General features: G+C 50.5%; 8 protein-coding genes across 8 annotated transcripts; 2 read left to right on the top strand and 6 right to left on the bottom strand.

The window, feature by feature from the left end:
- Window positions 1–15: 15 nt before the first annotated feature.
- Window positions 16–1,457, bottom strand: AUEXF2481DRAFT_65735 (glycoside hydrolase family 28 protein; the record flags this gene model as incomplete). The annotated part of the gene is made up of 3 exons (XM_013488131.1): window positions 16–704; window positions 758–1,050; window positions 1,099–1,457. The coding sequence occupies 3 exons, from the start codon at window positions 1,455–1,457 to the stop codon at window positions 16–18; spliced, it is 1,341 nt and encodes a 446-aa protein (XP_013343585.1).
- Window positions 1,458–2,532: 1,075 nt separating this feature from the next.
- AUEXF2481DRAFT_29788 (uncharacterized protein) lies at window positions 2,533–6,494 on the bottom strand (the record flags this gene model as incomplete). The annotated part of the gene is made up of 2 exons (XM_013488002.1): window positions 2,533–6,356; window positions 6,410–6,494. The coding sequence occupies 2 exons, from the start codon at window positions 6,492–6,494 to the stop codon at window positions 2,533–2,535; spliced, it is 3,909 nt and encodes a 1,302-aa protein (XP_013343456.1).
- Window positions 6,495–7,759: 1,265 nt separating this feature from the next.
- AUEXF2481DRAFT_40331 (uncharacterized protein) lies at window positions 7,760–9,270 on the bottom strand. Its single transcript, XM_013488073.1, has one exon. It carries the CDS (start codon window positions 9,086–9,088, stop codon window positions 8,174–8,176), a length of 915 nt encoding a protein of 304 aa, XP_013343527.1. The 5' UTR covers window positions 9,089–9,270; the 3' UTR covers window positions 7,760–8,173.
- A 1,016-nt stretch (window positions 9,271–10,286) lies between these two features.
- Window positions 10,287–15,936, bottom strand: AUEXF2481DRAFT_73501 (uncharacterized protein; the record flags this gene model as incomplete). The annotated part of the gene is made up of 5 exons (XM_013488153.1): window positions 15,205–15,936; window positions 15,106–15,154; window positions 11,537–15,050; window positions 10,888–11,484; window positions 10,287–10,857 (listed from the first exon to the last, which is right to left on the bottom strand). The coding sequence occupies exons 1-5, from the start codon at window positions 15,598–15,600 to the stop codon at window positions 10,287–10,289; spliced, it is 5,127 nt and encodes a 1,708-aa protein (XP_013343607.1). The 5' UTR covers window positions 15,601–15,936.
- Window positions 15,937–16,220: 284 nt separating this feature from the next.
- On the top strand, window positions 16,221–17,837 carry AUEXF2481DRAFT_233669 (uncharacterized protein). The gene is made up of 2 exons (XM_013488213.1): window positions 16,221–16,604; window positions 16,717–17,837. The coding sequence occupies exons 1-2, from the start codon at window positions 16,378–16,380 to the stop codon at window positions 17,732–17,734; spliced, it is 1,245 nt and encodes a 414-aa protein (XP_013343667.1). The 5' UTR covers window positions 16,221–16,377; the 3' UTR covers window positions 17,735–17,837.
- Window positions 17,825–18,586, bottom strand: AUEXF2481DRAFT_65796 (uncharacterized protein; the record flags this gene model as incomplete). The annotated part of the gene is made up of 3 exons (XM_013488139.1): window positions 17,825–18,239; window positions 18,293–18,401; window positions 18,463–18,586. 3 exons carry the CDS (start codon window positions 18,584–18,586, stop codon window positions 17,825–17,827), a joined length of 648 nt encoding a protein of 215 aa, XP_013343593.1.
- Window positions 18,587–18,746: 160 nt separating this feature from the next.
- On the top strand, window positions 18,747–20,263 carry AUEXF2481DRAFT_5305 (uncharacterized protein; the record flags this gene model as incomplete). Its single annotated transcript, XM_013487950.1, has 3 exons — window positions 18,747–18,963; window positions 19,037–20,027; window positions 20,083–20,263. The coding sequence occupies 3 exons, from the start codon at window positions 18,747–18,749 to the stop codon at window positions 20,261–20,263; spliced, it is 1,389 nt and encodes a 462-aa protein (XP_013343404.1).
- Window positions 20,264–20,390: 127 nt separating this feature from the next.
- On the bottom strand, window positions 20,391–20,819 carry AUEXF2481DRAFT_5304 (uncharacterized protein; the record flags this gene model as incomplete). The annotated part of the gene is made up of 2 exons (XM_013487949.1): window positions 20,391–20,584; window positions 20,651–20,819. 2 exons carry the CDS (start codon window positions 20,817–20,819, stop codon window positions 20,391–20,393), a joined length of 363 nt encoding a protein of 120 aa, XP_013343403.1.
- Between the last annotated feature and the right edge of the window lie 247 nt (window positions 20,820–21,066).

Genomic DNA, 21,066 nt, shown 5'->3' with positions numbered 1-21,066 from the left:
ATGTTCGCACCAGCTCTACTTGCTTCCGGCCAGCTTGGTAATTGGCAGAACACCAGGGAAGAAGCTTGCCGGCATGGTAGGAATGGGAATACTCTGAGTAGTCCCAAAAGCGGTCTTGAGATCAGCAGCCATGGTAGGGGCAGCATATCCAACAGGAGCCTTGCTGACCCACTGAGTAGTGGCGGGAGAAGCTACATAGTTTGTTCCAGACTTCAGGCAGAATCCGCTACCGTAAGCGTTCTCGCAAGAGTAGAACTGAGAGCTACCTTGTTCAGTCCACATGTTGAAGTCAGAGATGTTTATGTCATGGCAAGGTGCTTTTGCGGCACACTTGACCTTGATGGGACCACGAGCTGTGCCCTTGAGCTCTGTGCCGGTCCAGTTTGATATTTTGAAGTTTGACAACTCAACGCCATTACCAGCGATAGTCTTCATTGAAGTCCATGCCTCGTCCAAGGTGAGTGAGTAGGCGTTGCCGTGCCCGATGAAGTTCTCGAGAGTGACATTGGAGACGGTACCACTGCCACCATTAGACTTGAGCATGAACATTTGGTTGCTGGACCAGGTGTAGATGTTCTTGTAAGTAATGTCTGAGACGGCCGTGTCGGTACCAAAAGAGCCCATACCGCAGCCACCTGACCAGTTACAGTAGACGTTCTCGACAAGGATGTTCTTGGAAGGACTCTTGACAGTCACACATTCGTCTGTGAGATCGTTCAGCGGTGTGACTTCACATTGAAAATCGACGCAAGCTTACCTTTGTTAGTGACCATGACATCGTGAATCCAGACATTGTTACTCCAGACATCGATACCGTCCAGACCACCCTCATTGCCACCACGGATGGCCATGTTGTACACCTCGCCGTTGGTACAGGTATCGATGGAGAAGTGGAAGGAGGGTGAGTCGACCAAAGTGATGTCGTGAACAGACCAGTTGGTAATGTCCCAAACACGCAAGAGTCTAGGACCAGAAGTGCTGCCAGTCTTGTGGATCTCGTAACCGTTGCCTTGAATCGCACCCTTGCCAGTGGAGGAGAACATCTCGAAGCTGTAAAGACATTAGTATAACTTTTCAGGAGGAGCAGAGGCACCTCACTTGTCGCTGTGCTCGATCATAATCATATTGCCAGCATCAGTACCAGTACGAGTGATGGTACCATCAAGCTGAAGAGCCCAATTGTTACCATTGGCCAACTTGACCCACGTCGACATGGCATAATTTCCAGCAGGAATAACAACTACACCACCAGCCTTGCAAGCAGTGAAAGCACTATTCAAAGAGGTAGAGATATCGGTCTTGCCATCAGCAACAGCACCGTATTTAGTAATGTCGCAAGTCTTCTTTGCAGCCTTTGTGGCATGGGAGGTGGTGGGACCGACTTTGCCAGAGAGTTCAGCTGCGACCAGCGCAGGCAAAGCAACGGCAAGTGTCAAAAGAGAAGAGAACGAACGCATGTTGTAAAAGAATGACAGTAAGAATGTGAATGAACGACTGGAGGTTACGTGATTGAACAAAACAGAAAGAGTGACAACACAAAGCAGAGGTGGGCAAGATCTACCTAATATGCCTTCTATTACCTTGGTGCTTTATTAGGGCTTCGATCAACAGTACTAGATTAGCCCAGTCTAGTATTCGAACATAGACTCGATGGGGGAGCAAGGTTGGAGACGCCTCTACATTTCGATGAAACGAATCCAAAAGACCTTCCGCAAAAGGCCTGGGCTTCAGTGCGGGGTGGACGATCAACATGAAACTGCGTCTTCGAGGTCGCATCTCGAACGCAAGATGAATGTATGGATTACAAGAATGATTGAAAGAGACTGTGAATAATCGGTGTGTTGTGCCACGAATGGGCACTCCGGATTGCACATGTGTCGTGAGTCGAATGCGACAAGTCGTGTCGCTTAGAGTCGTTGCGGCGAACGGCAGCTAGATGAAACACTCAATGCTTGAAGAACCATGGAGAAAGCTTGATTGTGATTCAGAAACCCAGCCCTAGCCCTGAGCACCTCGCACGCTTTCTGCGCTTTCTGTACATACGGTAGTCAATACGGCAAGACAATTAAAGGTGGAAATCCGAGTGACGGATTGTGTGGATGGGGAGGACTTCACGGCTTGGTCAGATGTCATTGGGGCCAGTACCCCTGTCTATCGAGAAAAGCACGCCATTTGCATGATGTTTCCATCCCTTCGCTCCTCGATGCAATATAACCAAATTCTATACCAACATACCTTTAGTTCTACGATAACGAAGGCAGACAGAACAGTAGAATCACTGTATGAGGTTTGTACAGACATTATCTCGGCCTGGTAGCTGGTAGATGGCGGTTGGGAAGAGCTGTGAAAATGCACAATGTTTTTCAAGATTACTACCATCGTCAATGGAAGACGGTGTCCCTAAGAGCTTCTCTTTGAACGTAGCTACAGAGCCCTCGGTCAGCGGAACGCACGGCACTGCATACCGACAGCGTCGAAATGCCGTCACAAACACACACCAGACTATATACAAAGGCCGTTTTTTCGTCATGGCTAGTAAAGATGCTCCGCTTTAGTGATTCGCGGACGTCGCGTCGGCATCTGGGCATGATATGGCGGATCCTGTGTGTGCAAGACTTGACGACCTAATCCACCTACCACACTTTGAACAAGACCTTGAGTACTGGTGACTCGTGTAGAAGTCGATGTGGTCCTCGAGGTCGTCGTCGTCGGTGCCACGGAAGAAAGCACTGATGACGCTGAAGATGATACAGAGGATGCTGATGAAGACGCAGATGATACAGATAATGTCGACAGTGAAGATGCTGAAGACGCGGATGATGCGGCGGTCGATGATGCAGATGATGCCGAGGAGGTCGATGATGACTGACCAGAGCCGAGTCCCAGCCCCGGAGCAAGAGCCACTGAAGATGTTGGAACCAGAACAATGCCGGTACTGGTGACAGACGAAGTCGTGAATGGAGGGCTTGCTAAAAACGACGCTGACGAAATCACGGACGACGCAGATGATGCAGCGGAGGATGTTGAGGACGCCACTGATGAAGCTGATGATGATCTGGACGATCCTCCTAGTCCTCCAAGACCGAGATCTAGTCCAGCTGCGGTGCTGCTTGTACTTGTGGAGACGGACGAGGTACTGGTAGTTCTTGACAACGCCGTGGATGATACTGTCGGACCTGCTTGACTAGAAGCAGAGGCTAGTCCACCTAGACCAAGGTCCAGCCCAGGCGTAGTGCTTGCCACTGTAGAAGTAGCGGATGTGGTTCGTACGAACACGACCGAAGACGATGATGCTGTAATACTAGAGCTTGCTCCCCCTATACCACCAAGGCCCAGGTTTAAGCCAACTGCGCTGCTTGTCGATGTTGACCTGATAGATGAGCTAGACGTTGTAGATCCTGCTTGAGCAGCACCAGATCCTACTCCACCAAGGCCAAGGTCTAGTCCGGGCGTTGTGGTCGCTACTGCGGAAGTGCTGGTGCCCGAAACAGGTCCAAGTCCGCCTAAGCCAAGGCTGAGTCCAGCAACTGAGCTGGTGGTCGACGAAGATATTGCCGATGAACCCAGTCCTCCTAAACCAAGATTCAGACCGGATGCAGTGCTTGTGACTGTGGGAGTGGATGTGGACCCGGGCAGACCGAGACCTAATCCGATCGAAGAGGTAGGGAGCAGACCAAAAGCACTGGTAGTAGTTGCCAAAACGATGGATGCGGGCTGAGTTGGAGATACCACTCCCGATTGACTAGACCCAGATCCTGGAAGGCCGAGGCCCAGATTGAGTGTGGAGCTTGGAAGTAGAACAATACTGCTAGACCCTAGCGACAGACCAGGACCTACACTTGAGGCCAGTGAAGGAAGGAGCGGGGCTGAAGATGACAGGCTGGGGATGGCGATGACGATACTGCTAGTGCTGAGGATAGGATTAACGATAGCACTAACCGCCAGAGACGTGACGGATATTATCGTAGCAGACGGCGTGGCGATAGGTATTTCTGTTATAGCTGGAATCGCGCTGGAGATTTCCAAAGACACCGAAGGTACGTTAATGCCACTAGACCCGATCGAAATAATTGGATCGAGACTGGTGACGAAAGACAGTGGAAGCTCACCAGACGTGGTTGTTACTGAATCCATACAGAGATTGAGTAGCTGATCGTATCTTAAACAAGTTGGAGACGGGAGAGCAATCGTGATTGTTGTGGGCAGCGATGCAGCATTGGTGATAGCAGGGGGAAGATTGGTCGGAATACTCAGTAGGGTGGTGGCATCCAGAATGGCAGAATCGGTCAGTATGGTGGGTAAAGATACGATCGCTGTAATCGACTGCAACGGCATAATCTGAGTGATTGAAGGCAAGGACACAATGTCCGTGAGAGAGGGGAGCGCAATGGTGGAGATTTCGGACAAAGTAGAGTCCACGGAAATCGAGCTGAGTACTCCTAGGCCACTGGACACAATTGGTACAATAGCGCTGAGTGCCGTATCGGATGGCAGATCAAGGTCAAGCGTAGCGGTTGCGGTAATCTGAGGAATACCGCCAAGCAAAGAACTGACACCTGCCAGCACTGATGACGCAGCGTTTCCCACTCCGCTGGCGACGGCGCTGATGTCGCTCGCAAGGACTCCAACAAGAGAGGTGGGTAGAACAGACGCAATCGGAAGATCGGATACCACTGATGATAAAGCGTCGCCAAGGTCACTCACGACAACACTGACAATGGAGGGCGCAGGCGCCACGACCGGGGCTAATGTCGTCAGAATGTCACCAGGTATTGCTGAAATGGTAGGTAGCGTTGGCAAACTCGAGGGCAATAGCGTAAGCGGGTCGCCAACGATTGTCAAAACACCAGTCGCTTGAGATAGGAGCGACGAGGCGGCGTTATTTACACCGCTTGCAATAACGCTGACATCGCTCGCAATAACGCCAATGAGAGACGAAGGGATGGCGGTAATGACCGGAGCGAACGTGGTCGCATTTAGCAGCGGCGGTATGGTCGAGGGTAATGGTAACTCCGATGGATGCAGCGTGAGTTGGTCCCCAACGACTGACAGAAGACTGCTAGCCTGAGATGCGATTCCGGATATTCCTGCGATTGGCGTAGGCGTCTGCAAGAGACTACCACCAGTTCCGATCGTCGTGAGAAGATTACTGGGGACCAGCGCGGTGTTGATCGAGATGGGAATTGTTATCGATGGAAGAGACAAGCTCGGCAGATTAATTGTCGGAATAGACAGGCTCGGCAGGTCTATAGTAGGTAGCGAAAGAGGGTTGCCAACTGTTATCGATGATTGTCGGCTCGCGGCCGTCGAAGAGATGTCGATAGTTGTAGAAGCAGCAGCTTCAGTTGTTAGCAAAGAAGAGGAACTCGAATTAATAGACGTAGTAAACGTGCTACTAGCTGAAAGCACAACGCTTGATACTATCAGTCCTGACCTGGTGCCTAACAGGTAAGCAGTGGCCACATTGTCTTGATAGACTCCATCCGCCGAGTTACTGTTGGTGATCAAGGTGCATGATTCATTCTGGTAAGTGAAGCTAGAACAACCGTTGGTATTCGAGCAATAGTTAAAGCAGGAAGCCAAGTCATCGGCCGAAAGAACCGTAGTGCTGTTGCTACTGGCAGGCAAGAACGTGTTACACCGTGTCTCGTACAGTGAACCAGAAGAATCTACTAGTCGAGTACCATCAACTTCGGGACATGTGTAGTCGGAGATAATGGCAGAGTCCGTTGTCGAAGAATCTTGACGTTTGATCAAGCTCTTAAGTTGTGGTTCATTGCCTTTGTAAGAGCATAGACCAGACGTAGCGACATACGAGACACTAAGGCAGCCTTCGACCATGCTACAAGCTTCTACACAGTCCTGCAGTCTTGATCGATAGCTCGTGCCAATTGTAGCCTCTGGCTCATCGGTGTTGCACCGCAGTTGATACACTCGGTCGTTCGTATCAGCATAGTAGATACCGTCATCTGCAGGACAGGAGATGAAAGCTCTGCTTGCAGGCGCGATCCCAATTGAGGCCGAGCTCGTACTAATCGCAATAGAGATAGCAGAAGCTGAGCTCGTTGCAGGAGAACTAATTGGTGCGAGACTGGTAGTAATAAGGTTGAGTGGAGTCGTGCTAGTGGCTGCAGACATCAAGCTCGTAATAGTTGACGATGTGGTTCTGAAGTCGGACAGGACTGATCCGGAAGAAGACGTCGAGCTCGTGGTAAGTAGTGCCGTGGAATTTGTGGTTGGCTGGACAGTCGGCTCATCAACGAGTGAAAGGCTGTACGATGTGGATACGGATCCATTGTTTGCAGTGATTGGTGTGGGATACACCGCAAGGACGATCGTAGAGCTCGAACAAACGCCTTTGAAAATTTAGCCAATGAGCTTCACTAAGAATAGTGTTTATTGTGCTTACTTGCCACAGCTGCCCTGTTCTGATCAAGCTGCAAAAAGCTTGAGCTCTGGAGCACAAGAGCCGTGATAGCAGTACCTAGCAACATGTTGTCGTGGGGATGCGAATCTTCTGTGCGATAGTGTCTGTGGCTTGATCGATCATGCCATATCGATCAATAGTTATAGGTTACCTGTTCGACGACAGATGATATTCCGGCCAATCTCGGAACAGATACTTCGGCATGAGCATACCTGCTCTTTTCCCAAAACAAACACAAGGTCATAAGTGAAATCATGTTCAATGGTGTTGAATTTGGCTGGGATTAAGATTGACCAATTTCGAATGACGACGTGAAAATAAGCGTATTTCGACAGGCATGAAGACGGGACACCACACCGCATACGCTTGAAGCATGAGAATAGACCAAGTGCACATATCTTTGGGCCCGAGAGAGCAAAACAAGTGCGCAGGACTGTTAGGGCATGGTAAGCAAGATTTCCCTGCATCAAAGGATCGTGACTTTCAGGCACAACAATACTCTGTTATCAACATAACCCTTCGCTCAGTAATACACTGCAATGCGGGTCATACTCCGAGTCGGTGAGACTGGTGAGATATTGGGAAAGGTCGAGAAATAGTTCGACGGAAAGGTCGACAAATGTCAGGCCAGAGAGTCGATACGAGTTGGCGTCCCCGAACGATGTCGGGCATCGCCATCAATCCTGAATCGAAGCCAATCAACGACGCACGATCAGAAGACAAGATCGCCTCATCGAATCACACCATGCAGCAGCAGACCAGAACGTATGAGGTCTTATCAATCCACGTGATCGGGTATCAGTACGATGGACCGTATTGAGGCTGACGTTCGGGACGAAGACGCAAGGAAAATCTAGGGCTTTGGTGTCAATTCTCCATTCCACGGTTTCTGAGATGTGATGAAACCAGAGCGCCGGGCCGAAGTATTGACAACACACCGGGGATGTTTGGAGCAAGGGATATGAGACGCTGGCAATCTAGACTGGGTTGCGAATCATGTTCGCACTGTTCGGTCGGACGCGCGATTCAAGTCCATTGCCGAAGTTGCTCTCCACTTGCCGGCTTTTGCTACGTGGAAGCCGAACTTGCTGCTTGATTCAAGAGTGCTTAGGTGTCGATGGTTGTGCAGAGACGCGACTTGCGTTCTGGCGTGGAAGTGGAGTGGGACATACTCGCAAGCGGACAACTCCGAAGAGCTCTCGCTGACTCGACTCGCCGAGCTTACCACATTCGGCTAGCTCAACTCCATCTCAGGTGCATCATGATTTGCCTAGCTTTTCGGAAGGCCGCCTCAATGATCAGCATGCATGTTGGCTTCGAGAAGGTAACACGATCAAATGCTGTTTATTGGTCAAGCCTGCAATTTGGACATGAAAGTTGCGCAATAACATGATTTCTAGTAGCTCCAATATGTAAAAGTTCGCCCCAGGATACTGCAGTCTGATATCATGGGGAACTGCATGCGCTATGGCTTGACTCTTCCAGCCCTGCAAACATTCATTTGTGGCTCCCACCACTTCTGACAAGCGTGGTAAAACTCGGAGGTTGTTCTTGAAGCCGAAAATTGCTCGATGAGTCCTGACGCCCAGCTAGACCTCCTAGTACGCCGCCAAGACGTGTGGGTGGCCCTTTCGGGCACGTCTGATTTTCGGCCCGAGTCTTATCACATTCCTCGGCCATAAGAAGTAGCTAGTCCAGACCGAGCCGAAGATACCGAGATTATTGTACACATTTTCCAGTGACTGTTCAAGGTTGGGCGTTGGCAGTAAGTTGACCGACGATGTCGCCGAAGATTGTGAACAAAGAGCAGCTTTGATACTTCTCTACTAAGGATCCAGCGTCGTCCTCAGGCTCGGTCGTTTCCTCGGGCATTTCCTGCCCAGCGACAACCGTACCTTCAGGATAGACTGGTCGTTTACCTTCCTCGATTAGAGCAATGAAGGCCGGATCGATAGGCACGCTGCCGAGGAAAGGAACACTAAAATCTTTGGCCATCACTTCTCCACCACCCTTTGAGAAAACGTTTGTGCATTCCGCACAGTTTGGACACACAAAGCCAGCCATATTCTCGACGACGCCCAGGATGTGGATACCAGTCTTCTTGCAGAAATTAATCTCCTTCCTTACATCCGAGACACTGATGGCTTGTGGAGTGGTCACCACCACGGCTCCAGAGACCTGACCAGGAGCTGTGTTCTTGAGTAGAGTTTCTACCAGTGAGATGTGCTCATCAGAGGTTCCAGGAGGTGTGTCGATCAAGAGATAATCAAGGTTGCCCCAGTGAACATCTGACAGGAACTGGCGGACCATGGCAGTCTTCTTCGGGCCGCGCCAAACGACTGCATCATTCCGATTGCCGAGAAGAAATCCAAGAGACATGCAATGAAGAGATCCAAGGGGCTTGACATCTTCAGCTGTGTTCGCGTCTCTTCCTTCATGAACCGGAACGGGTAGCCAGCCACCTGGTGCTTGTTTGACTTTGGAGGATTCAATTCCGAGAAACCTTGGCATCGATGGTCCAGTGAGATCAATATCAAGGATGCCGACGGAGTGTCCTCTTAGTGACAGTGTGAGAGCCAGCTGTGTAGTAACGCTTGATTTTCCAACGCCTCCCTTGCCGGAAAGCACCAGGATAATCTCGTTGACATTTGTGAGTGACATTTTATGAGGCAGAATCGGAAGTATGATCTCTCCTTCTGTATTTTGTGACAAAGGAAGCGTTTGTATCTATCTGAAAGTCGTTCGCGCTCGAAATCTCTATGGAACGCAGTGATGATTACCAATTCGGCGGCGGCCACAGCAAGCGATGACGGAGCGCGTCAGGACGAGAATATTTCCTTGGCGTGTACCAACCACCTCACTTAGCAACCACTTCATCTCAACGACATTACGCTGGACCATCGAACTTTACAAGGCGAATCGAGATGCATTCGTGGTGAGTCTTCAGCGGCCTTTGCGTATTAGCTCAGTCGATTCGAATCGCTGAGCTGTCGGAGTTGTTTAGGCGAAATGGTCGTGGTGATAACGAATACCTTGGAAAGCTTAATCAGTCGGACTTTGACATCGATGCCAATTTCCATGACTTGGATCATCCTTGGTCGTCTGTTTATTGCATCTTATGTTATTAAACTATATTTGAAAGTTTCCAGTGCATGCGATAAAATTTCGAGCTTGCGTGACGTCTTTCTTCTCGATCTACATGAAATGGCATTGGTTGTGTGATAAAACAGTCCTGCCAAATTTTGATGTATGGAGCATAAGTCAACGAAGAGGAGATACCATCTGGCAATACACGCTGGAACAGGTGCAAAGAGCCACCTCATCTTAGATTCGATGATTCAATGGCTTACAAGGAGAATGTTGCTGTCGATACGACACAAAACAAATGTAGACAGGGTTGTACCTTCAGATTCTGGTTCGGTCGTAACAAAACGCGGAGTCGGGAACCTCCCTTGCTGTCTAGTCCTTCGCCAATCATGTCATACGAACCAGAATGGGGGGGATTGATGAGGTGGAGAAAGTAAGCATTGTGCAACCACAAGCAAATTCTACTGAGACATAGCTATACTAACAAAACAAGCTGATTGAGTAAGAAGCGAATATAGCAATGACAGCAGCTTATCATACAACAAAACAACAAAGCTCTTCCCTGAGCTTGAGTATCCTCCCACAAAAGCCACTGGACTCCTTCTCGAGCAAGATAATTGAAATACGAAATATAATCACTAGCAATATGCCGCCTGTGGACATAGGCCTGTAGCCTCAACGGGAATAGGTAAGAGAGGAAAGGAGCAAAACTGTGAAGCAAGAGGCACCTCCATAGAACTCGAAACCACTAGGTCGTGTCGTGCTCATTGTACTACTCGTTGTTCACAAACTCATCCATATGAGTTTCGTCTGGATGGTCTTGATCGAGTCCGCCAGCGGCGAAGGCTTCACCTGCGAGCTGGTTCTCTCCTTCGTGGCCGAGAGTGGCGTGGTCATCATCGTTGTGAACCATATCCGCGAAGATGGAATCCAGATTGGGGTTCGTGTTGCTGGTGCGCGGACTGCTGAAAGACGGGCTTGCTTCGGTATGCACCATTCTAGGACTACCAGAGGAGCCAGGCCGTTTATCAAACATGGCTCCGCCAGCGGTAAAGAGCGCAGGGTCTAAGTTCATGCCTGTGCTGAACATTGGGGGATGCTGTGGTGGAGATTGTGGCACTGCAAAGTTAGGCTGTGGCGGTGGAGATGTGTGGGGTGTGTAGTTGTGCGAAGCAAATTGCGCGGGGTTGACCGTGTGAGTGGGCTCACTTGGAGTGCGAAGTGGTGGTAGACCAAACGACGGTGGCGCAAACAGAGGCGAGTCGCGGTAGCCAGAAGTGACAATCGATTGGCTTTGAGCAGGGTAGCTGAACGAGGGCGTCTGCTGAGTATAACCAGGTCTGCTGCTAGGAGGTCCAGGCGTTGCTGTTGACATGCTGGATGGCGTGTGAGCAGCAGGAGAACCAGCGGGTTGAAGCAGTTGAGGTGGCTTTGGCTGCGGTTCACTACTCTTTCGCTTGTGAGGCTTGATTCTGTACTGCGGAGGTAAGTCATCAGGATTGGTTATTCCAAGCGACGCCATGAGCTTTTGCTGTTTCGTGGGGCGAGGCTTGCGGGTTGAAGCAGAAGAGTCAATGACTGGCGGAGCTTCCGGGGCGACAGGCGCTGACTTGTGAAGCTCTTGCCGCAAAAAGTTGGTCTCATAGGCCAGCAGAATGTCGGCACCTTCAACCTTTCGAAGGTAGAAGCGGAGGGTGGTCACTTCGTCCGGAGAGACCGTGAGAGGGTTGACATAGGGACGAATGTAGTCTCTGAAGGCCTGAGCAGTCTCGATGATGCTCGTGAGGGTATCCTCTTCCTCAGGCTGGAAAGGCAGGTTCTCTAGCTCATCTTGCCAAGCAATGAGCTCTTCAAGCTTGGGACGAGCAGCGTCTCGAGGAATTTTTAACCGCCAGTCACAGATTGGGCAAGTGTATTTGTCATCCTCCTTGACCTTGCCGCGAGCAATTTTCAGACACTTTCCATGATACCTAGACGGTGTGTGAGTTCATGCAAATCCAGCCGAGGTAACCCCAAACTTACCATTCGTGACACAACTCGCACTCGATCATCATACCAGCCTCGGGCCTACGGCAAAGGCAGAAAACATCAGGGATTCTATCCTTACTGTCTGGCTCGGGAGTATGTTCTCTCGAAGAAGGCTCAACAGGCATTCTGGGCTTGTCACGAAGCTCGAAGCATGCGTCGTTCCTCTCCTTTACCAAGTTCATATGCTGGTGCAAAATATGCAGCGGCGCATTAGCTTTGCCGAACAACTTCTTGCCCCGGCGCATCCAGTCTTCGTGGCGACGTTGCTCTTTTTCGAGGTCGACCGTACCGGCAGGCTTGTTGTTCAATTCTTCAAGAGAGGCCATAACATCTCTGACGTCCTTGTACATCGGCCGAGCTCTGAAGTCAGGATTCTTGCTCTGTTGGTAGAGCGCAAGGATCTTCTCTTGAGCCTCGCGCTGTTTCTTGAGGATGGCATCGACTCTTGCAAGAGTCTCTGCAGTAACAGGCAGACCAGCTGCTTGCTTTGACAGGGCATCTAGCTGCTGGTAGTGAACGTTCTCCACGCTCATAATCTCTTTAGCCTTTGCCTCCCAATATTCACCTTGAGCTTTCGCTTCTCGCAATCGAAGTATGTGCTGATGTGTCTCGGGGATGCCGATCTCCAAACCGCGATTGATGAAGGTGTCGACGTCTTGGAGTGTTTGGAACTGAACACGACGAGTGTTGGCTTCATCGAGCCATTTGACGTGGTTGAGCAGCTTTTCGAGGTTCTCCAGCTCAGGAAGTTCGATGTTGAGAGTTTTGCCGACTTCAAAGACATCCTCAATTTCTTGAGTAGACCGAGCGCGGTGTTGTTGACCCATAATGATGTCAAGCGCTTTTGCTTTGAAATCGTTGATATCGGTTTCCCTCTCGCGCAAAGTCTTGTACTCTGGGCAATCGAAATGGATTTCGTCCGCAGTAGCAAGCAGCTTTTGCATGTTTTCGAAATTACGAAGCTCCTTGTCGCGCTCGTCGGATTCAGCAACTGTCGACTTTTTGCGCGAAGATTTGCCCTTCGCTCTGTTCTGCTGCTTACGAGTGATGTAAATGGTAGCCTCTTCCACCCATTCATTGCAACGCTCGACATAGCGCCTCAGATCTGCGAGTTGCGGGATATCAAAGGGAATCTTCTCGCCCTCATTGAGCAGGGAGCGCAGGATTTTGAGCGATGGGCGAGGCTCTTGACCAAGGTAGTCGTCAACTTTCTGTGCCCAAGCCTCGGGAAGTTTAGATTTGTCCACGACCTTTTGAACCATCGACCTAAGCTCTTTGTCTGTCATACGGAGGGAGAGCACATGGTCGTGGTTTGGGCTAGCGTATCGGTCCGATTCCTTCGAGTCACAGCATTCGTACGCGCCTGCATGCAGTAGACACATCACCTTACCCGACTTTTGACACACGTATCGCGAGAGGAAGCTGTAACATTTGCAGAAGCTGCAAACGTATTCCTCTTCATCCATGTCCTCTGTGAAAATCTCAGGCTTGTTGGTGTATCTGTCACCTTGGTAAGTGTCGTCTGTAGGTTCTGCGTTATCTGGCTGTTCGAGGAAATTTTTGCGAGCGGCCATTTCCTTCTCCAGCAGCCTTTCCAGAGCCGGCGCAAGCCACTTTGCGGTGTTGATCGTCGTGTCACGGGATGCAGCTGTCAACAACAGCTCGTCGTGCGAGAAGCACGGCTGTCGACGATAGTCACGGAGTCTTTGTACACCGCTTTCGCCGAAAGGCTCCCAGTCGACCGGCGCGAAATTGACAGCCTCGTTGAGGTTGAACCCGTGATTGAAGCCTGCATGGTACGCTTGAGGGAAAGTAACGACCATCTGGCCTGCACGCTGGTCGATCGCGTAGACCCGCACACCAGCTTTCTGTAGCTTCTCTGGTGGCATCAAAGTCACTAGTTGAAACAGAAGATCTGGTTGCGTCTCGAAGAGCTCCGGCACAGCTTCTCGCATTGCGTTCTCGAACTTCTCAGCATCCTCTCCAGGAACACCATACCATGTCTTGGTAGCACCAAAGTGCTGATAGTTGGCCGAGTAAGCATAATGGTCCTCGTTGTGCCAGCAGAAAGTGGAGAACACCATGCCGACATAGAGCCATGGGACGGTCATGCCGGATATGTCAGTCTTGATGTGTTTGAACAGAGACTCGCCGTAGAGAGGCAAGACATTCAGGTTCCAGGGATCTGTCGAGTAAGGGTCACGAGGCTGTTTTTCGATGGTAGGGAAACCACTTCCGTGAGTGGTCGAATGGATGTCAGCACCATATTCGACCTCAACCGTCTCAGTAATGTTTTCTACGAGCCTCCAGAACTCGCGCTCAACATCATCCTCATTGACAGCTCTTCTCTTGTTGAGAATTGGGTCGAATGGCATTTTGTCGGTGAAATGATTCTCCTTGAATCTGTTGGCTCTTTCTTGGAACGCTCGCAGAGAATACACTTCGCCCTCTTCAAATCCAAACTCTCCTGTACCAACAAGGCAACGAGGACAATGCCAATCATTTTCGGGTTGTTGCATCTTGACAGGAGGCTCGAGACATGCGCCATGGTAGCCACAATCGCAACTGTCGCATATCAGAAGGAGTCCAGGGTCCTCAGGCTTTGCGCATGTTTCACACGCTTCGCCTGGGGGGAAGTTACTGCGTTCCCGGGCTGGCACAAATCTTGGCGTTGACGTTCTAGGTTGGTGCATGTGCGATCCCGCTACTGTGGGAGCCGGTTCTCTCTTCAATCTCTTGCTTCGTCTTCCTGAGGCGTCTAGATCTCCATTTGCATCCTTCTCAGCACTGTCGCTTAGAGCACGTTTTGCAGAATTGGTAGGTTCGAAGTTTGGCGTATTGATCTCGAGAAGCTGAGGACTATCCATAGTAGATCTCGGTACCGAACGTGGATTCTCAGGAGTCGCATGCACCCCGTTAGGTCCATTGACGGGAGTAAATCCTGATGGACGGTTGACTGATGTAAATCCTCCATTGACCGGCGTAAAACCTTGCATAGGAGCGGGCGATGGAGCCGGAGGAGCCGGCTTGATAGGCGTTTGCTGTGGCACAGGAATGCCGGCGTCCAAAGAAGCATTCAGAGCGGCAGAGGCACGCATAGCTGGGGTGCTTTCGCCGTTTGGAGTGTTATTCTGCGACTTCTTGAGAGGCGAAGTACCCGGAGAAGGAGTGAATGGACCACCGTTTTCCAGCTCCAGTTGATGCTGAACACCTGGTTTCGCGACACGCAAGTAATCCTCGTACGGCTGAAGCCATTTCTGATAAGAATTTTTGAGTGACGTTGAGAGGCTGGACATGATCTTTCCACTATATCCGAGATCACGACCAATTTCGGCCCATTTCTTCAACTTGCACACTCTTTCAAAGCCTCCTCTGGCTTCGACGGCTTTTTTCAGCTTGTAAAGATCCAAAGGCCGTTTGTCTACACTGGGGAAGCGGTTGAGATTAGTCCCATGTTGCCTATGGAATTTAGAGAGTTGATCCAGATAGTTCAGATTTGCGCGTGTTCCTTGTCTGGGGTCAGCCGATGCGCCGAAAGGTTGATTGATTGCTGTGCGACTTACCTCCCTCGACAGAGTTCAACTCCTGACGTCGCACACGGAAGTGGAACCGCTATCGGTCGTGTTAGTCTAACAACAAACAAGCTGCCACACAAGACGTACTGATGTGTCGATGGCAAAAGGCATTTCCCAGCCATCGGGAGGAATGATTTTTGCAATGCCATATTTTCGACCTTCGGGTTCGATCTTGCGCATGTATTCCATAGGATCGCGAAACTCTTCTGCAGTTGGTCGGAAAGTAGGTCCCTCGAGGATTCCATGTAGTCTGTTCCGCTTGGTGATCTCAGGTGCAGCATTCGGCTGTCCTCTTCGTTCTACGGTATTCAAGTCCAAAGGTTCGGAGCGTCTTGCGCTGAGGGGCATGGATGCATTACCGACGGCAAGACTCGGCGTATGTGCAGCTGATTTGGACTTGGAAGAAGTGCCATTATTGGCGGTCGACAGCGGGCGATTTGCTGAAGAGGCAGCAGCCCCTCCGCTGCTTGGAGGGACGACCATTCGCGAGGGTTGGTAGGGGTGATTATTGTAGTGCTTGCAATGAAGCTGATGTTAGGCGACTCGACGGTGGGAGTACTCGAAGTCGTGGGTGATGGTATTAAGGAGCGGCAAGGATGGTAAAAGGGTGGCAGCAGCTGTCCATTCGACTGTGGAGCGAATCTGGAGAGGGCGAACGGAGCGGAGCGAATCTGATATGTAGGCGCAACGCACAAGGAAGGCGCAGATTTGGCTTGGCTAGTAACGAACTGGGGTCACTGTTTTGTTCGCATCGGTGAGCATGAGAACTGCGCTTCGCCCTAAAGACTGTAGATTCGGATAAGAGTTGGCACTTCTGAAATTGAGAAAGCAGGTGCAGGGCGGAGGTGAATACGGCAGGGACGAGCCACAGGTCTCCCGATGCTTGGCCAAAGTCAATCTTCCCCGTGAGCCGCGTGATGCCAGAAATGCCATGTTCTGAATCATCCACTCGCTTGTTTGATCTTCTTCTTTCGGCCTTTCCCAAACTTGCGTCGTCTTCTCCAACCGTTACACTGTATCCATACCCGTTTTCCTATCAGACAACACTTCTTGCTATTCCAGGACATTGTGCAGTCAAGATACGTCGTCGGATTTGCCGCACAGCGACGCACACCGATCTGCAGCCGGGGTACAGCCAATCATATGTTCCTTTGTCTCACCTCGCGGATTTTGGTCGACGGCGACTTCTCCTAAACTCAGTCTCTGGGATTGATAGCGTGCGCATTAATTTTGGGCATTTTTCGCTCGGTTGGGTCAGCAATGGATAGGCCAATACCTGCATTTTATGCATGTTACCTGCTACGCTCTACAGTTCGCCATCAAAATCTCTATGTCGGAAGTACGCCACACCCTGTGAGGCGTTTAAAACAACACAACGGAATGGCCAAAGGTGGAGCAGTGAGAACTTCGAGGGATACGTTGCGACCATGGGAAATGACTTGCCTTGTCACTGGCTTTCCTTCAAAGATTGCTGCTTTGCAATTCGAGTAAGTCGACTCAGCACTGGGAATTCGTTGTCTAATCGTCAACATTGGATAATCTATGAGCACCTGCTACTGCTACGAGGTCTGTAAGTTCTAACAGATTATTCTTTCCTAGATGGGCATGGCAGAACACACATCAAACGCGGCACATTGCTCCAGATGAGCGTATTACACAGGCCAACACAAAACAAAGATTCTCACCTAGGAGTGGAAAGGTACGCAAGCGCACAGGACGTCCTCGCATGTCAATGCACGATAAGCTTGCGAATCTTCACATCCTGTTACGAGCAAAGAGTTTCGAGCGCTGGCCCTTGCAGGTCAAGTTCTTCGCCGAAGACGTGTTCAAAATGTGGCATCGATGGACATTGAATATGGCTGAAGTCGTTCGGCAAGGTATCGAAGTTGGGATGGATCAATCCGTCTTAGACAAGACTACTTTGGAAGAGGAGAACCCTGAACAGCCCATCGGCATCTACAAGATCGATCCCACGTACCTACACGTGAAGATCACCCTTGCGAAGAGTCAGGAACTATTGGTTGCTCCAAGCAACAGCTGCGCCCTCTGTAGCTCTGCTCTTGACTCCAAACGAGAGATGGCGCTTGTCTGCTCAAATCAAGCGTGTAACACCATTTTCCATGTTGGATGTTTGTCATCACATTTTCTCAGTGGCGAACATGGTGCGCAGAACGCAATTCTACCAACGCATGGGAATTGCACTTCATGCAAATCAAATCTGAACTGGACCGATCTGGTGAAGGACCTGAGTCTACGAATCCGTGGTCATAAGGAGGTGTCTGCCTTGTTCAAGGAGCCAAAACGTCGCAAAAAGAATTCAAAAGAGGATGCAAAGAGTATGGTTGTGGCGGACGATGAAGAAGCTTACGAGCCCGATGTTCTAGCAGAGGAGAGTGATGTTGAAGGTGATCTCGATGACACCTTGCTACAGTCGGAATGCGGAGACGTTGACCAGATCCAACTTACGCCACCTGATGATGAGGATTGGAAGCTTGTCGATGAGCTGGCTACACAGGCCACGTATAGAGCGGTCACATCAGCAAGTTCTTCGGCTACTAAAGTGAGAAAGGAGATTATCGAAGACAGCGACTGGGACGAGGCTGAAGTCATCGAATGAGTCGAGGTATATCCGCAGGTCGAAAGATCCGGATTGCCTTCGATTAGATCTCCGTAGCTGTCGGTTGCGAGGGTGGCCACACAAGGACGATCACCACGGCCGAATGCGCCGAAGGGGACTTGAGTCGTTTGTCGCATTGATGCAAGCTTCGGCATGGTGCCGAACATCGTTCTCGACTGCCTCAAGACCTTGGCCAGCGTCGATGGTTACAAAGTCAGAACCATCATCCGTTGCTCGAATATCGGCAAAGAGTTGGCGAACGCGGTCTTGGAGCTCCTTCTTCTCGTATCGCTCCTCACCCCAGGCGCCTCGCTTCGCAGCATCCTCAGCAGAGATGTCAAGAAACAGACAAAGATCAGGACGAGGAAGACCTTCGTCCGGATGGCGGCACCACGCAAGACTAAGATCTGGGTTATTCTTTGCGGCTGAGTAGACGCAACCGGAGTAATAGTAGCGGTCAATAATGACAGTGGTTCCGCTGTTGATGTCTGCTTCGATCGACGCTCTACACATGGTCAGTATTTGAGAGTTTGACAACTTGTGAGAGAGAACACTCACACTGCCTCCCATCTGTTTGCAGAGAACAGTAGATGAATGACATGATCCTCTTGTTCGCTTTGACCCTGCAGATAGTTGTTGATCATCTGACCGATTGGTGTTGTTCTGTCTATCTGGAAATAAGTCCTCTTGAAGTGCAACAATCCGCTCGTTTTATGCGTAGTACATACCAGGAAATCGACGATGCTTTACCGGCACGCCTTTTGCTGTGAGGTAGTGGGCTAGCTTCTCGCACTGTGTGGACTTTCCTGATCTATCCAGACCTTCAAACACAATCAATTTGCCGCGAGCCATTTTCGAGCTGGATCCAAGACGCTTCGACAAGACGAAGAGTCGTGAACAAGAAAGCAATTTACACGTCGGACGCGGAGTGACGCGCATGAACCAGTGTCTTGGCGAAGGACTTTAAACCGCCAGCGCGGAGTGAAGGCCTGAACTCGATCAACATGTCAAAATGACACGGGAAGAGATGACCGAGACCATGTTCAAGGTCAGAACAGCATCTGCTGGAAACGTGGTCCGGACCGGCGTACTAAGCCTCCCCAACCGCAAGCCTATCAACACACCGCATTACCTGGCTTTGGCTTCTCGAGGTGCCATACCACACTTGACTCAGGACAATGTAGCCAAACACACAGACATCCGCTGTGCATACATGGCAGCAGAAGATTGTATGTTTTGCTTCATATACTCCATCGCCGAACAGCGAAGCTGACCGAAGCGCGTGCTCACCAAAAGAAAAAGTCGTAGAAAAAGGCACTCCAATTCTAAAGTACAACCCACCGGATGGAACGTCGCGACTGCGCGCATACACCGCGACTCCGGATGATCACGTCCTGATTCTTGGAGCTCGCCGTTCACCACCTGTGCCGTCGCCAGGAGCAAGCACGGATAGCCATTTGAGCATCATGACAGCATTTGGCTTCACTAAACTTCAGGCGTCCACCTTCAGAAGCTTGACCACTTCGCTCGACCCGGATATCGTTGTTGGCTTGGGAGACATTCCATATGGCTACTACAAAGTGAGCTACAAGAAAAAAGACAAAATCACGGATCGAACTGCGAAATGGATGCAAGCACACGTGAACGAGAGAGGCGCGGCCAAGAAAGAGCAAGGATCAAAATCGCCGCTGCTGTATGCACCACTACTGCCCATCTCTGCAGATTCGCAAAAGTACTACATTGACCATCTGGAGGACATGATACAGGATATTCAAGGATTGGCCCTGTACAACACGGTCTCCATGGAAAATTTGCCGGAAGAGCTGAAGGTCCTCCCACGCCTTGGTCTGACTGAACCAAACAATCCGCGCGCTGCCTTGCAGGACATCTCTCAAGGCATTGACATTGCGACCCTGCCTTTCCTCAGCGCCATAACAGACGCCGGTGTCGCGCTGGACTTCCGCTTTCCTGTCTCTGGACCGATTCCAGACCAACCCTTGCCTCTGGGTGTAGACATGTGGGACACAAAGCACGCGATAGATGTGTCGCCGCTGCGCAAGGATTGCCCATGCTATGCATGCACAAATCACCATCGCGCCTTCCTGCAGCATCTTCTGTCGGCCAAGGAAATGCTTGCATGGGTACTGCTACAGATACACAATCACCAGATCATGGACGAATTCTTTGCCGGTATTCGTGACAGCATTGATCGTGGCACTTTCGAGAAAGACATTGCAGATTTCGAGCGGGTATATGAGCCTGAGCTGCCAGAGACAAATGGCCGTGGACCAAGGTATTTATTTTCTTTGATGAACACGTGTGCTGTGACCAAGACTAATTGTCAACAGGCTTCGAGGTTATCAATTCAAATCGGAAGGACCCAACGAGCGCAAGAGAAACTCGGCGCCTTTCACAGTCTACAAAGCAAACCCAGATAAGGTGTTGGAGAAAGGTTCGGCACCTGTTCCTGGACCTGATGCCATCGCAGAAGATCTTGAAAAGATTGGGTTCGCCGATAAGAAGGAGTAGACGGCGAGAGGTGTGAAAAGAAGCAGAAAAGACATGGATCGCAAAGCAGTGTTACAACATAGACCAGCTATGTATGTCTTGTCGTGTCCAGTTGCACAGGCATTAAATATTGTTCTTGTTCGCCTCCCTACAACAAGCCCTTTCTGGCCAGCTGAATCTTTCTGGCAGCTTCTCCCGCTTTGTAGCCTCCCTTTGACACGCATACCATACTACCATCGTCCAACTCAACCTTGTCTTCTATTTCAGGGAAAGCGCATGGACAGTGGTGCGGGAAGTGTACGCAAGATAGCGTCGAGGGGCAGAGGTACTTGTCGCAGTGGACTATGAGCCGTGTTAGCAGCTCGCTTCTGGCCAAGACGGACAGAGGATGAAGCAAGAGAGACATACCAGCTTCATATTGTTGTTTGTACCATGCAGAGTCTGAGCCGGCATTCTGTGGTTGTTGCTGTTGCTGACCGCCTTGGTTGAACATTTGGTCGAAGAACTGGAACTGGGCGAATGCAGGGAGAACGAGTAGGAGGGTTGCGCAGAGGAGGGATAGTGGTGTTGACTTCATAATTGCGGTGTGGTTCGTGATTTTATCCTCTTTTCTTGTGGTAAAGAATGTGACAGAAATGCGTCCTCGATATCCGTATAGTCCAGTCTCTGTGATGGTTCGTCGAGAAGCTTGTCAGATAATGTGCAAATAAATGATCAAAGACCAGCTGTACGACTATGGTCGACCCTGTTAGATGCACAGACCTCCTCCACAAGAGTCGGCGAAAGCTTCATCGCAATCCGCAAATCCACGAATTTTTCCTCCG

The sequence above is a fragment of the Aureobasidium subglaciale genome, assembly GCF_000721755.1.
Source record: "Aureobasidium subglaciale EXF-2481 unplaced genomic scaffold scaffold_11, whole genome shotgun sequence".
Lineage (NCBI taxonomy): Eukaryota > Fungi > Ascomycota > Dothideomycetes > Dothideales > Saccotheciaceae > Aureobasidium > Aureobasidium subglaciale.
This window is presented reverse-complemented; position numbering and strand designations above follow the sequence as displayed.

Bases quoted from the DNA above. Each gene is read 5' to 3' on its own strand.
- AUEXF2481DRAFT_40331 (XM_013488073.1), bottom strand. From the start codon at position 9,088: ATGTCACTCACAAATGTCAACGAGATTATCCTGGTGCTTTCCGGCAAG.
- AUEXF2481DRAFT_233669 (XM_013488213.1), top strand. From the start codon at position 16,378: ATGGATAGGCCAATACCTGCATTTTATGCATGTTACCTGCTACGCTCT. The intron at 16,605-16,716 runs GTAAGTCGACTC...ATTCTTTCCTAG, and splicing joins ATTGCTGCTTTGCAATTCGA to ATGGGCATGGCAGAACACAC.